General features: G+C 40.2%; 1 protein-coding gene across 1 annotated transcript; it reads left to right on the top strand.

Annotated features, from left to right (window-relative positions):
- The first annotated feature begins 16 nt into the window (after positions 1 to 16).
- On the top strand, positions 17 to 15,735 carry LOC139938143 (uncharacterized). Its single transcript, XM_071933525.1, has 9 exons — positions 17 to 161; positions 1,376 to 1,546; positions 1,883 to 1,989; positions 2,614 to 2,712; positions 6,870 to 7,013; positions 8,037 to 9,491; positions 10,695 to 10,924; positions 13,133 to 13,312; positions 13,782 to 15,735. Exons 1-9 carry the CDS (start codon positions 17 to 19, stop codon positions 13,996 to 13,998), a joined length of 2,748 nt encoding a protein of 915 aa, XP_071789626.1. The 3' UTR covers positions 13,999 to 15,735.
- Positions 15,736 to 15,739: the final 4 nt, after the last annotated feature.

Below are 15,739 nucleotides of genomic sequence, written 5' to 3' on the forward strand. Positions count from 1 at the left end.
GACGTCTGAATTGAACATGGTCGATCCAGGATGGAAACTGGTGATTCCGAAGAAGTACCTGCCTTATTTGGGAGCGGGTGCTGCTGCTGTGGTCACATTTGCCTACATTCTGTGGGGTCCGGACGTCAACCGTGGTTTCAACTCGAGATCCGGATCGAAACGTAGGGGGCGCTGTAATTTGTTTTCTTTTTTCCCTTTATTAACTTTTATTTCTCCATCAATATGGCCAATATGAAGACATCATAGCTGACTGAAACAATTGTTTGATGATCATTTTAATAGAAACTGAAAAAGTTGCATTTGGATTCAGATTTGTTTTCCACCAAAAACTTTTTATTTTGTAAATTTAAATGCTTGATTTTTAATTTAAAACTTGTCTTGTCTTGTTTTGTCTAATCCTGTGACTGTCTCAACTTAATCTCAAGAGTCCACAGGCTATAAATTTAAGAAGACCTAAGTAAAACTAAAAGCATACATCTTTACATAATAATATTTGTCATAGATCAATTGAGCCACCATTCATTAAACTGTTAAACATCAAAACTCTCAGTCCAGTCACAATCTTACCGATGGTTGAAATGGATTGAGGAGGGGTTATGATTAATTGATTATTACAAAATTAACTACTGTAAAGTAGGCTAAGTGTCATGGAGCTGTTCCTTTTTATAGCTCCATGGTGTCATTCATTTGTTTTAGTTGGGTCTGGATAGATACTTTTATAAATGCTTTTAAAGGAACACGTTGCCTTGGATCGGACGAGTTGGTCAAAACAAAAGCGTTTGTAACCGTTTTTTATAAAATGCATATGGTTGGAATGATGTTTTAAAAGTAGAATACAATGATCCACACAAGTTTGCCTCGAAATTGCGTGGTTTTCCTTCTACTGTGCGAACTAACATGGTCGGCCATTTATGGGAGTCAAAATTTTGACCCCCATAAATGGCCGACGTGTTAGTCGACGAGGTAAAAGGAAAACCACGCAATTTCGAGGCATGTTTGTGTGGATCATTGTATTCTACTTTTACAACATCTTTCTACCAATATGCATTTTATAAAAAACGGTTACAAACGCTTTTCAAAGACCAACTCGACCGATCCAAGGCAACGTGTTCCTTTAAGTATTATAACCCGAAGGCCTATATCTTAAACCGCCCTCTTAGAATTCATGCATACACCAACACCACAGTTGTAACGCATACAATTTTATAAATCATTGCAACGTTTTCACCATTATAAGGGAGGATTTGAGAGAGTTCTAGGGCTAATATTTTTTATTGTGTCTTTATTTTTGACAGTCAAATCTTGCAGAGATGTTTCTTTGAGCAAACCCAGTGACAAGTATAATGACTGTTTTTTGTTTTTGTTTTTTTCACAGGGAAAGTTGCAGGGCTGGAAAACCTTGGCAACACGTGTTACTTGAACACCATTTTACAGAGTCTGGCAGCATGCCCAGGATTTGTCAAGTGGCTCAGTCGAGCTCTCAGAAGAGGATTCTTTAAAGGGAAACACAATGAACTAGCGTACAAGCTATCAAAAACTATTGAAGGTAATCATAAAATCTAGGCTGAGATTGTGGTTGGAAAAGTCCTTACAGCGCCACAGCATCCCGGGGCAGTATATTCCCCAGGGAGCTGTGAAAGATTAAAAAGGAATGCTATATATATTGCTACATTAGCCCAATGACCATGGGCACTTACATACAGTAATTACATGGATACGTTAACTGTAAAGTAGTTATTACATGTATTGTTTTTATTATTATTATCATCAATTCAAACTGACTTTTCTGGAAAAAAATAGTGTTTCACTCATCTTCTGATATTTAAATAAAAACCAACCAATTTAAAAAGTTGTCATATATTTGTAATTGTTCTGTATTTAGTTGTGAACGACTATTCATCAAGCCATAGTGGTGCTCAGGTGTATTCTCCCCATGAAGTTCTTCATGCTTTATATGGGTGTAGTTGGAAGTCTGACAGGGACCAACAGGCAAGTATTCATCCAGACTAAATAAAATGATATTGAGACATGTTTTATCCAACAACAGTTTTAGTTTGAAATTGCTCAAACAATCGTTCAGGGCATTCAAGTTGGCTCGGTTTCTTCCCTGCCTTTCACTCTTATCCAGCCCATGCCAATTAGACATTCCAAAGCCATGCAGATCCCTGCTAAATGCAGTACATTACAACAGAGTATGGGATTGAAATTGACTGAGAAACTCCAACCTTTATCATTTGGTGCATTTTGATGTTTTGGTAGAGACACATGGCTCAAAGTGGTGGAATGATGGTGTTAATGGTCACAGTTTGTACCTTTAAACCTGTAGCCAGCGTGTGTGTTTGCTGAGCCGTATTCTTCTATATTTGCTTTCCCGACCTGTGTGCTTTGTTAATGGCGCACTTATTTCTTTCAAGATGTGGTCATGCTTGAGAATTTATGCGGTATAAAAGGTTACGCATGCCATAGCCGCACCCTTTTTCGATTCTGGGAAACTCTGGACGGGATGCTGACCGGTGCAAACCTTGGGGATGTGATGTTTTTTGAAAAGATTTTAATGGATTTTCACCATTCAAGACCTACCCTTCTATTTTCCAACCTTCTCATTTGTCTTAGGATGCACATGAATTGTTCCAGTTTCTCTTGTCTGTTTTGGGTGAAGACAAGGAACCAGTTCCTTCCCCATTGCCCCTGTGCGATACATCAAGATTTACGGTAAGAAATCCATAAGCCATCTTGTTATGGTGGACACAATACTATACCACTGTTGGGTTTGGGTAATTCCGTCTGAATACACTCAAACCATGCAGTGCATTCCTAGTGTGTCTACCATACCTCAAAAAGGCTAATTGAAGAGTTGCTCGAACATGTCAAATGTCAAATTCAGTTTTGTGATTCAGTCATCTAATGACAAGGGTCCTTATGAAAGTGGAGACAAATTATGTACAAGTTAGATGGGTGTAAAATGCTATTGTAATGTACATGTTGTATACATGTAGAATTATCCATTTTTTACAACAACAGTGTACACATTCCAGGGACTTTCTGGCAGGCAAGATACACTGGTTGTGTAGATTTTGTTATCATAGTTCCCACACAATTCGAGAGTTACAAACTAAAAGCTGGAAAAGTTGATAAAAATCAGACTATACAATCTTCACAAAATTTAAGTTTTTAAGTTTTCTTCCTCTGAGCTGTGTAAAAGTTGTGCCTACAGGAAGTCAAAGCTCTCAATCAAGCTGTGAATCCTGGTTTATACATTGTATTTCCTGCGAGCACAAATGTGATGCGGATTGTGACGCCCAGGGCCCAATTTTATAGAGCTGCTAAGCACAAAAATTTGCTTAGCATGAAATTTCTTCCTTGATAAAAACAGGATTACCAACCAAATTTCCACGTGATTTTCAGGATAAGCAAACAACAGCTGAATACCAGTAACACGCAATATGCAACAAATGGAAATTTGGTTGGTAATCCTGTTTTTATCAAGGAAGAAATTTCATGCTAAGCAAATTTCTTTGCTTAGCAGCTCTATGAAATTGGGCCTTGGGCTGTTTTCACAGCGAATGGTTCAAAGGCAACTGATGCGAGCAATTCATTGCGAATTTGTGGCGTCAAAACTCATATCGCATTTGCCTTTTACAGGAAGTACAGTTTGAACCAGGCTGTTAATATCCTGATTCAATCAAAGTCAAGTAGAAATCACTGGCTTGATTTTGTAGTCAGCCAAGATGTTAAAATAATTAAGTCATAATAATTACCTTCAAGTGAGAATGTTGAGTAATAAAAAGTACCGTTACACAAGGATTGTGTTGTTTCAAGACAATGGAACCTTCAAATATGATGACACAAGCTCGACAAGCTTCACTGAGGTCATTAAGGAAGACCGTTCATTGGCTGAGAGTTGTGTGTGCATGTCATAATCTCAAATTTACTTTATGGGTTTATCGAAAAGTGTGATCAATGGGTACATACACACACTGGTCTGTATGCTTCGTTTTTGAAAAGGAAAGAGTACCATGCATGTTCTCCTTGGTAAAGGGCACCCTTTGAGGCAATTGTAAATTTCTACTGGAGCATGTTAAGGGCACCAAGGCAATGACCAGGGGGCATAGAGGCAATCGCCTTTGTTGCCTCCCTGAATTATCAGGCCTGTGTATGTTTGTACATGTATGCCACAAAAGGTTTACATTTATATTGCATTATTTTGTTCTACTATTTTTTTCTTGGTGCCAAAGTGGCTGTCAGGTTGCCTGACTGTAGTGGTAATTGACCCCTTGCACGCGCGTCACACGTGGCGGCTGATGCCACGCTCACCATGTTGGTGGTCAATAGGCTTACGTGTAAATGCCGCGTCACCTAAAAATGCGCACTTCACTGAATAACACACGTTTACATTGACCACCAAAATGGTGCATCCAAGATTATTCTGATGATGACGTCAGGTGAAATGGGTCAATGGACTTGTGTGGTGGATGGCTATTACTGTCTGGCTAGCTCTTGTGAAAGCCGGTAGCTCTCTGGTTATTAGCTTGTTCTAAGCTGTCTAGTGCTCAGGTAAGCCAGGTAGCCCACTGTTAGCCGGCTAGCTCACTGGTTAGCCGGTACCTCTCTGGTCCAAGCTGTCTAACTTGCTGGTTAGCCAGGTTACTCTCAGGTTAGCCGGCTAGTACTCTGGCTAGCCAGACGTACCTCTCTGGTTATTACCTGGTTCCAAGCTGTCTACATGTTGCTCTCAGGTTAGCCAGGTAACTCTCTGGTTAGCCGGCTAGCGCTCTGGCTAGCCAGACGTACCTCTCTGGTTATTACCTGGTTCCAAGCTGTCTACATGTTGCTCTCAGGTTAGCCAGGTAACTCTCTGGTTAGCCGGCTAGCGCTCTGGCTAGCCAGACGTACCTCTCTGGTTATTACCTGGTTCCAAGCTGTCTACATGTTGCTCTCAGGTTAGCCAGGTAACTCTCTGGTTAGCCGGCTAGCGCTCTGGCTAGCCAGACGTACCTCTCTGGTTATGACCTGGTTCCAAGCTGTCTACATACTGGCTCTCAGGTTGGCCGGTAACTCTCTGGTTAGCCGGCTAGCGCTCTGGCTAGCCAGTACCTCTCTTGTTATTACTTGGTTCCAAGCTGTCTACATACTGGCTCTCAGGTTGGCCGGTAACTCTCTGGTTAGCCGGCTAGCGCTCTGGCTAGCCAGTACCTCTCTTGTTATTACTTGGTTCCAAGCTGTCTACATACTGGCTCTCAGGTTGGCCGGTAACTCTCTGGTTAGCCGGCTAGCGCTCTGGCTAGCCAGTACCTCTCTTGTTATTACTTGGTTCCAAGCTGTCTACATACTGGCTCTCAGGTTGGCCGGTAACTCTCTGGTTAGCCGGCTAGCGCTCTGGCTAGCCAGTACCTCTCTTGTTATTACTTGGTTCCAAGCTGTCTACATGTTGCTCTCAGGTTAGCCAGGTAACTCTCTGGTTAGCCAGCTAGCGCTCTGGCTAGCCAGACGTACCTCTCTGGTTATGACCTGGTTCCAAGCTGTCTACATACTGGCTCTCAGGTTGGCCGGTAACTCTCTGGTTAGCCGGCTAGCGCTCTGGCTAGCCAGTACCTCTCTTGTTATTACTTGGTTCCAAGCTGTCTACATGCACATGTAGCTCTCAGGTAAGCCAGGTCGCGCACTGAATAGCTGTCTGGTCTGGCGACTATATTGTAGCATGTTGCCTAAAATTACAACATTTTCTTCCCCCTTTTTTTCTTAGGCTATGTATGAATCACATCTAGCAATAATTTACATGCCGGTGTAAAAATAATCCACATTGTGCACATTATTTATTCGCGGGGGTTTGTGTCCGATAATCTAATGAGAAATCAGCATTGAAGACAACATGTGTTCAATTTCCCCTTCCTGGTTCTGTATAGACATTTATTTTACACATTGCTTTTTCTGGGTCGCATGATGCCACAAGCAATTATTTTGCTCGATAACAGCAAACCTGGCTTCCACCCTCCGCTGGGACTTTAGCAAGTTCCAGTTTGCGTAGCTGGCACATCTGTAGGTTGTTGCGGGTGCCAGGAATATTCAGGGCTGGAGTCAGATCGAGGAGCGCATAATTCGCTTTGATTTGAAATTCGACTCCTGGAATAATTTTGGGATAAGTGACTGCACCCTCCCCCATGGAAATGCTTTGTCAGTTTTGATACTTGTACCTGTGTGGACAGCTTGCACTGCTTTAACAAATACTGGAACATGTGTGAAGGTATCAGGTATCGGAACTATTGGGGCAGAGCTCTGCCTACATGTAGGCCTACCTGAACCGCAGGTCTCAGTCTCCCCTTCCCAAGTTGCCATTGTAATGTTATTTTTAACTAATTTTTCTTTGTCCTTCAAAAATCATTTGGAGGAGTTAGATGTTAGTGACAGGTTTGAAGAATTGAGGCAGGTTTGACATTCATCTGTTGACCCAATTCACCTGGCGTGATCATTGCAACGGTTTTGCTTGCGCCACATTTGGGAGTCAATTCTGTGCCCCAATGGTAAAATTAACATTGGCTTTAGGGAGATGAATCAAGAGAGGGCGGTATCAGAAGAAGTGTGTACACAATTCGTCGTATGGGGGGACAGACTCTCCGGGGGGACCGAATCTCCTGCCACAACACCACTTTACCAACTGAGCCATCGAGCCCTAATGTCATGAATGTGGGTGGTTTCCCTTTTTTGTTAATATCTTTTGTTAAGAATTCAAGCTGACTATCACCCCCCCTCCCCCAAAAGATAAATAAAAAATAAAAATATAACATAGATAAATAAATGAATAAAAAAATATTTGTACAAGCTACTCTTCTCATATTTTATTCTTATTTGATCGTATTTTGTTTATTGATTAGGGATTTGACAGGAGTGTCTTCACCCAACCAGACCTTCATTCTAACATTGAGGCTGATTTACCTAAAGTTTCCAATAAAGACGGGGAGTCACCATTCAAGGGACTGCTAGCCAATCATCTCACATGTACAGTGTGTGGACACAAGGTAATTTAGAACCCCCCTAGCCAGGCAAAAAGTATCCAGTCCTTACTTGCTGCTTGCCAATTGTAAAACAAACCCACATTTACAGGCATGCTACTTTTCAGCTGATTTCCTCATTTTCTTTTCAAAACAGTGCCATAGTTAAATGAGAAACACTGTAAAAAAGTTAAGTGTGATCGGCCATTTCCTCAATTGAAAAAGTTGCATGTCTGAAGGTAAGTAAAACTGTAAATATTTGGTGAATAAAAGAGCCATCCTGCATTTATAACCGAGGTTTTCTTCTAAGTGGAGTGTGTACACATGCACGTTGGAAGTTTGATTATTGGTAACAAAGGAAATATCATATTTTCCAATCACGATAGGAAAGTCCATTCAGTTTATAAACTCTTTGACAATAACTGTTGAAATGGTTTTTTTCTGATGTGAGTTAAGATTTGTGTTTGCATTAAAAACCATCTAAGATGCTTTTAATAAATATTTACAGATTTTTTGTGTGTTTCAATTATGTGCCATCTAGCATTACTTTGCACACTAGTGCTTTGAGGTACATGTACTTCATGTGTCATGGTCGAGCAGTTAATAGCGTCAGACCAAAGCTCTGGTGTTTCTGATCACCAAAGTGTGGGTTCGGGTAATGGTCATGGCACTAATGGCTTGAGCAAGATATTTTACCATTGCTTTGTCCTTTAGATGGGACAGTAAAGCTGTAGCCCCAGTGTATAAGGATTGCTAGTGCATGTAAAAGACACATAACACTTAAAGTTGAAGAGTGTCAGGTTTTGACCCCAGTGTTTCTGGTTCACATGTAGTAAGCTGGTAAGCACTCTTGTTTGCAGGTTTCCTCGGGCATGAGAGCTACAGTGATTAAGCTCACTTATTGAGAGCTACATGAGAGCTACAGTGATTAAGCTCACTTTTTAGTCATCCTTGGTTTCAGAAATATAATAGTAATATTAGTGTATCTTTACATCTCTTCATTGTCAATTAAAAGTTTCAATTGTCTTTTTTTTTCTTTTCCATTTTTAGAATCCAGTGACATACAGCAGCTTTGACTGCCTAACCGTCCCCCTTCCGGTGTCAGCATTTGGCACATTGTCCCTGGAAAGTATCCTAGCCAAGTTTACCCAGTCCGAATTAGTCCATGATGTTCAATGTACTGAATGTGCCAAGAAACTCACTGGCAGAACCAAACAGCCACCAAATAGGAAGCCAAAAAGCTCGGCTCAGAAACCACAATCGAGGAGAGATATCAAAAGAAGAATGCGAAATTCAGTGACGACACCAGCAGTCACTTTACCGATCACCACTACACAGACTTCAGAGGTAGTGTCCGCTACTTCGGAAACTACTCCTGCATTATCAGGAATAAACTCGATGATCACACCCAAGATGCACTCTTCAATAGAAGCAACGCCTACTTCCACATTAGCTCCAATGAATTGTGGAATAGCTCGGCCGGCAAGTGATCAAGGGTGTGGTGTCGTTTTGCCTAGTGGGAGGAGCCTCTCTGATAAGGATTTGCATGCGAGAACGCCGTCCTCGGAAAAGGTTTCTAGCGATACATCAAGCACTGGGTATGATACGGGCAGCTCAGGGCTGGAGGATCGGCATGGGAGCATCAATAATGGAATGAATATTCAAAAACCATTTCAACAGGTTGGAGTTTCAGAGCTTACTTCAACTAGTTGTTGTGACAACGGTGGTTCCGTTGCTGAGATGGAATACTTATCAGAACCACCTATTAATGGTAGTGCGGAGGAGGGTGCTGTAAGTGAACACGAGAAAAACAGTAACCTACATTCAGAAAGATCTGTTGAAAAAGGGGCATTGCAAGTTTTAGACAAACCACAATATCTTAATGGTGGACAAATTTCAATTGAAAACCCAAAGAGCAGTTTACATAATTCCTGTACAAATGAATCAATGACACAGGAAGTTACAAAGCTGTCGCCAGAATGCGCATTAGCAAATGGCGTCCATGAGGACGTATCAGATAGCATCAAGAATCGTAATTCTTCGCAAGCCTTGGAATCAAAACAAGAAATAAGAGTTAGCCATCAGGTGCCAAACACAAATCGGTCGTTGCCAACTGGTAAACATGTAAACGGTAATCACCCGACGGATCGCCAGCGTTTAAATCAAGATATGGAAAACGATTTCCGCAGCCATAATGATGCAGACTCCATCGCAGATAGATCGTCACAGCAACCAGCCGACGAATCAGAGATTACTCCACCCAAATGTCATTCAACTCCAAAGACCTGCCCTCCAGCTTTCCAATCACCATCCTCATCAGCCAATCAGGGCATCGCATCAGAAGCCACGCCTACTACACCGAGTCAATCCGTGTTCGGTAAGATACCTGGTACGGACGGACCGCCGACCCTGACGCCATCAGATAGTGTCACTAATGACATCACTAATGAGGATTTATCACCGAAGTGTCGACGGATCTTCAGGAAGCAGCTTACTCTCGGAAAGGTAGCGTTAATTGGTCGAGAGGAAATTACTCAGTTATTTATCCTTCAGGTTGAAGATCTTGTGGTTGTGGGTGGAAGTGATTGTTATGAGGGGGTGGGGTATCATTGTCTAGTCTTGGGGTTTTCTTTTTTGTTCTAAAGAAACTTTTACTTGACATCTGTTTAACCTTCTATGCCCTGAGCAGTTTCACTGGAATCCTTCCTCACTCTGTAACAAAATCTATCATCAATGTTCATGTAACTCAACACCCACTCTTGTAGATGCTGATTATACGTACGTGTAATGTCTCTGGCCTGGAACTACGTACAAAGAGGCCACGAAAGCAATGGCCTCTGTTGCCCCTGGTCTCGGCCTTAGAGCCCCTCAAAAGTGTCCCTTAGACTTTCAGATTTTCCAATGGAAGTTCCCTTTGCAAAATGAAACTGGCCTTGCCCTCTCAAAGATGAAATTCCTGGCATGATGTCTGGTCCAATGTACACTCATATGTGTACATGTTATGTAAAGCATAATCAGTTTACTAGTGCAGTCTTCAGCCCAACATATATATAGCAAACCATGCTATTGGAGTTTGAAAGAATTGAAGATCAGTCACATTGAAAAGGGGCTCGCTCTTAGGTCAAGTTGAGTTTTGTGATACACTCATTTTTCAATAGAGGGTGTCCTTAATGAAAGTGGAAATACTAGTTACAATTATCTAACCTCACATTCAAACGATGTATTAAAGTGGAATATGTGACTGATCCATTAAGAGTAAACGTGTACGTGTCTTGGCCAACAGTTTAGTGCATTAGCCTTAAGTTCTGGTGGCTAAGTCATCAGGATGTGGGTTTGAATCCCGGTCATGACACTTTGAATTCCACCATCCTTTTCCCTCTTTGTTACTGGGTAATTATGTTCAAAGTCCACAATTATTTCTTACGGAATTGCACTGTAGAACATGTATCAAGAGCTGTGTTTGCATATATTCTTTCAATTACATATGTAGTATCACTAAATTAGGATTCAAATTTTAAAACAAGTTGATTTCTACTAATATTGTTCTGTATGGACGCAATTTTTACCCACAAAAAGTAAGGAGGGATAGGGGGTGGGGAAATAGTTTTATTTAGGGGGTCATTGACCTTAATTTTACTCAGAGATGCCATGTAGGTATACAATTAAAGGAATTTTAATTTAAAACACTATAATGTTTCTTTTTCACAGCTGCCACAATGCCTTTGCATCCATCTCCAACGCGTGACATGGCTTTCAAATGGTCTCCCCTCAAGGCGTGAAGAGCACATTATATTCCCAGAGTACCTTGACATGAGTCTCTACAAACAGACAACCGCTGTCAACTACACGGCTCAAACTACTACAGCCCAGAGTGGAGTCAAGTTACTTAGACTGCTCTCGGAGGAGGAACCAATGACGTCCCCACAGCCACCGCAAAGGTATTGGAATACTGCCAGTTGTTTTTGTGAATTACATTTATAGTGATGTGACTGGTGACTGGTGACTCATACATGTACTTGGAATATTTTGAGTTGTATTGTTTCTCATTTAAAGGCAGTGGACACTATTGGTAATTACTCAAAATAATTATTAGAATAAAACCTCACTTGGTAATGAGTAATGGGGAGAGGTTGATAGTATAAAACATTGTGAGAAATGGCTCTCTCTGAAGTGACTTAGTTTTCAAGAAAGAAGTAATTTTCCACGAATTTGATTTCGAGAATTTGAGTCCGGATGGTCTTGGACTTGGACTCGAGAGTATTTTTACTGGGACTTTGGGACTTCAATTAAACAACAATTGGTGAAAAAAAGTATTAAACAATTATAAAGTACAATTATTTTGAAGTCAAAGAAAGTCAAGAACATTTCAAGAAAATAAATAAATCAGAACTCATCTGTTCACTTTGTAATTCTGTTTCATTGAACTGATTATACCCTGTTTCTCTGCCTAAGTTAGCCAATTAATTATATTATCAATGTTGTATGGATATATGTTGTACTTTCTTTTGTATTTATATTTATATTTTGCTTGTACAGCGCCATGAGCCTCATCCCTGACGGACCTGAGTGCTCTATAAGAGGCCACTACTATCATTTATTATGAAAGTTAAATGATAAAAACATAATGTAATGAATGCGGAGCAAACCAATATGGGGGCATTTAAAGAAGCCAGAAAGGCTTATTTTTTTGGAAATGCCTGACAAATACAAAACAAAAGCAACAAACAAACAAAAATTAACAATCAAACAGAGCGAAACAAAGAGGACTAAGACCCAACAGCGAAATTGTATTTATATGATAATACTATTTGAAAATATTATGTGTTCTTACAAAATAGTTGAAATAGTGAATGTACCATTTTGAGTGGCTACTACTGTTGCGGCTTCAGTGTTTCATTCACATTGCAACCAGTCTCCTACTATGTGTACATTGTTTGTGGATTACATTAAGTGTTTTGATTTGTGACTCGAGTACATTTTAAGTCATATTTTCGATACCTCTGACTTTGACCTGAGTTCACTGTTGGTCAATGACTCAGAAGTGACTATTTTGACTCGGACTTGGGGCTTGAACAGAAAGCAAAATGCTAATTATTTAAAGCTATACAGTTCTTGCAAATTTAAAAAATAGGTGAAAATGGTGAATGTTCATTCCTCGAGTAGCTACCACATTTATTCATTGTTTTGTTTTAAAATCCTTCTCACTCTTCCACAACTTTATACATTTTTAAAACTGTTTTTCAGATGTCCAGACCACATGGTTTATCTCAGGAAGTGTAAAATTGTGACAGTTTGGGTGAACTGTTGCTTTTTTTTTCTTAATTATTTTTAATAGTATTTTTGTTTGTAGTTAATAGTATAATTCCCCTGTGTGGAAGACAAAATTAATTTTTAAGCTGACGGAGGAAGTTTGTCATATTTAAACAGGAAATTTGTTTATTGTGACCATTTTATTAATTCTGGAAATTATATTATAACTTTCCTTTGAACTGCTGGTAAAAAGTTTTCCTTTGAACTGTTGCTAGTTTCATAGAGCTGTTTAACGGATGATTTTGTGCATACTGGTGGAAGATTATATCGATTTGGAACACTTTAAATTGGCATCACACGGTTACAAAAAAATCATAATCTGTTTATTTTAACATTTCACCATCCTAAAATAGGCATCCATATTTGAAGGTTTTCTTTCAACAATTTCATTTAGCACAGAACCTGTCTTTTAAAGTGGTTTACATAGAACTTGAGGATGAACAAGCCTGTTGGAACAGTTGGAATGAAGTTTGACTGGTCCTTGTCGGTGTTTGGTGGCATTTGGTGGCTTTTTGACGGTATTATAACAAGCACAAAATACACAGAACACATAAAAGAATACAAAAGCAATGACCCAATGCATGGAGGCATCATGTATTGGGCTTGAAATGCACAGTGATAAACGACAATGGCCATGCTTAAAGGTTTTTAAAATTAAATTGGTTTTACATGTATATTGAGAATAAAAAATACACAGAACACATACAGGAACACAAAAGCAATTAATGACCCAATGCATGGAGGCATCAAGTATCGGGCTTAAAATGCACAAAGATAAACGGCAATGGCCACCGTTCTTCAAGGTTTTAAAAATTAAACTTTTTATGCACTTGCAGGAAGGCTAGTCATGGTTTCATTGGAAGCAACTTCTTGGCAGAGAGTGGAAGCAAGTCCCCGGTCGGCGTTTCAGTACCACAGTTGTCACCCAGAATATCCCAGCAGGCACCTGGGTTTCCTGTAGCGGAGGACGGAACAACGAGACTGGAGAGGATGGAGGGTGGAGTCTCAGGCCAAAGGTAATAAGTTACTTCAAGCTTTTTACAAAGCCAAGCAAAATCTGAAAATAATGTTTTTTTTCTGAACACGTACCTAAAGCTCCTTGAAGTGAGTTACAAGGATCCTTCCCTGCTCTTAACAAAATTAAACACCATAATTAACTCAACACCTGAACTGTAAAAAACTCTGATTATGGTGGTCACTTGGGATTGTACGTAAAAATTTCAAGTGCGGTCGCCAGTCCAACAGGACGAGAGTCAAATAGGACTAGAACAAATGTGCAGTTGGACTTTAAAAGGTTTGGGATATTGGCTGCCACTTCATTTTTTTTAAAGCAACTTCTTGAACCAATTCTGGACATGCTGGATGGCAGTGTAGTTTGTAATGAAAACGAAACAGCTTTTCCCAACTGCTTCAAAAGTAAAAAAATTAAAAAATTACAATTTAAGCTTCAAAGTGAAACTGTCTCTATATATCTTTTCCTTAAAGCTGGAGATCTGACTCAATATACAGACTCGCTTCGGCAGTCGTCCACCAGGGAGACGCATACTCGGGACACTTCCTAACATTCAGAAGAGCGCCCTCTACTGGCACGGAACTCCTCAGTGACAACTGGCTGTGCGTCTCCGATGAGAGCGTCTACGCATCAACGAGGAAGGAAGTGTTCTCGCAGAAGGCTTACATGCTTTACTATCAGAGGATGTAGTCAGATCAAAGCTAATGAAGCTTTGGAAGTTATCGTTCAATTATGTGAAGACAAAAATAGCTAATTAAATTATTTCAGGAGTCGGCTTTGATTTAGTTATTTTTTCATACGAGACAAAGCTCTCTTTTTGTATTTTGTTTACGGACGGAGAACATTTTCATAGATAGAGATTTCAACTTATGACAGATTGAGGCTTTGCTTGTTGGAAGATTGCATCGATTAGGGGAACTGTAAAAAACATCACTGGCGCTAGGTTGGATTACGCGTTTGTCATATTTGTTTTCCTTAGAGTGCAGATGACTTGATGGCTCATCAAACCTTGAACTTCGTTCTTGAAGGAGCAATGCAATTATCCTCTGGTAAGGGGGAAGGTCTATGAGGGTGTCGAGGCCGAGGGGATAAGAGCACCAAACTCAAGCTCTGGTGCTTCTGTTCAGCAGAGTGTGAGTTTGAATCCCGGTCGTGACACGTGTGTCCTTGAGCAAGACACTTAACTATTATTGCTTCTCTCCACCCAAGGGTAAATGGGTACCTGTGAGGGCAGAGATGTTCTTGTAATTTATTTGTCCGAGTAGCGCATATTAATGTTGCACAGGCTGTATACTCCCCACCAGGGTGCTGAGATGGTTTTAGGAGTGATTTAAGGCCCAGTGACCAGGGGTAATAATGTGAAGCGCTTTGGGACGCCCTTTGAGTGTGAAAAACGCTATATAAAAACGGGTTATTATTGTTATTATTATTATGAGGAAAATGTAAATTTGTGTTTGAACTTTGCAGAGGGTACCACTTCAGGAGCACAGTGTACCACTGATTTTGCTGCGGGTGTTGTGGGTTATTTTGAGGGCCTGTTACATAGTCCTTATCGCAAATACTTGGTACGCACACAATAGACGTGTAATGAGGTCCAAGCTGGTCTAGCTAGCTATCAAATTCGATTACTAGCTAGACCAGCATGCACCTCATTCAACAGTTTGCGCTTGCGCAATGGTATATGCGAAAAGGTCTATGGTTACCAAAGAACCCAAAAAGCCAGGTTTATTCGGTTTGACAACTCATCACCCCTAAAATGATGCATCCATTGAATCCATTCGAATCCAGCTTGTTGAAATTAATAATATATGAATAATAAAATAATGAGTATTTATAATGCGCAAGTATCCATCAAAAAGATGCTCATGGCGCAGTTAACTGGAAATAAGAAATTGAAGAAATTAACTACATGTATGTATACATAGCAACAGAACACGTGTTATGGGCTTAAGTGAACAACGCTTAAAAATTTTCCTTTAAACTACTCACAGAAGATATGTTGCCAATGTTTTGAGGAAGTTTATTCCAAAGAAGAGGACCATCATTTGAGAATGATCCCCCAGGTGTTGTGAGTGAGAGAGATAACAAACACGGACAAATCTGTAGATCAAAGGCTCTGAGCTGGCTTTAAATGCCGAGTCTGAAATTGTGAAATTGTTTCTTAAAAATGTATGTAGGATTTGAAACTTTGCATGGTGGAAATACGATATAGAAAGGTTTGCGGTAACGCCATGTAATGACTATCTCTAATGAGTTGGGGTGGTCTTGAAAAAAACCGTTGGTTTCAACTCGACGTTTCGATCAGTATGCTCTGATTGTCTTCTGGAGAAAGCTTCTATATAAAAATGTATGGTTATAGAGGACTATTCAGATTTAATTTGTTCCAGTTGAGGGTCAGAAACGCAAAAATAAAATACAATTCTTGAAGGCA

The sequence above is a fragment of the Asterias amurensis genome, chromosome 6 (genome assembly GCF_032118995.1).
Source record: "Asterias amurensis chromosome 6, ASM3211899v1".
NCBI lineage: Eukaryota > Metazoa > Echinodermata > Asteroidea > Forcipulatida > Asteriidae > Asterias > Asterias amurensis.

What these genes read in the sequence shown, in the direction of transcription:
- LOC139938143 (XM_071933525.1), top strand. Translation starts at nt 17, where the DNA reads ATGGTCGATCCAGGATGGAAACTGGTGATTCCGAAGAAGTACCTGCCT. An exon ending in CTCGAGATCCGGATCGAAAC is followed by an intron (nt 162 to 1,375) that starts GTAGGGGGCGCT and finishes TTTTTTTCACAG; the next exon opens with GGAAAGTTGCAGGGCTGGAA. An exon ending in GCGATACATCAAGATTTACG is followed by an intron (nt 2,713 to 6,869) that starts GTAAGAAATCCA and finishes TTTATTGATTAG; the next exon opens with GGATTTGACAGGAGTGTCTT.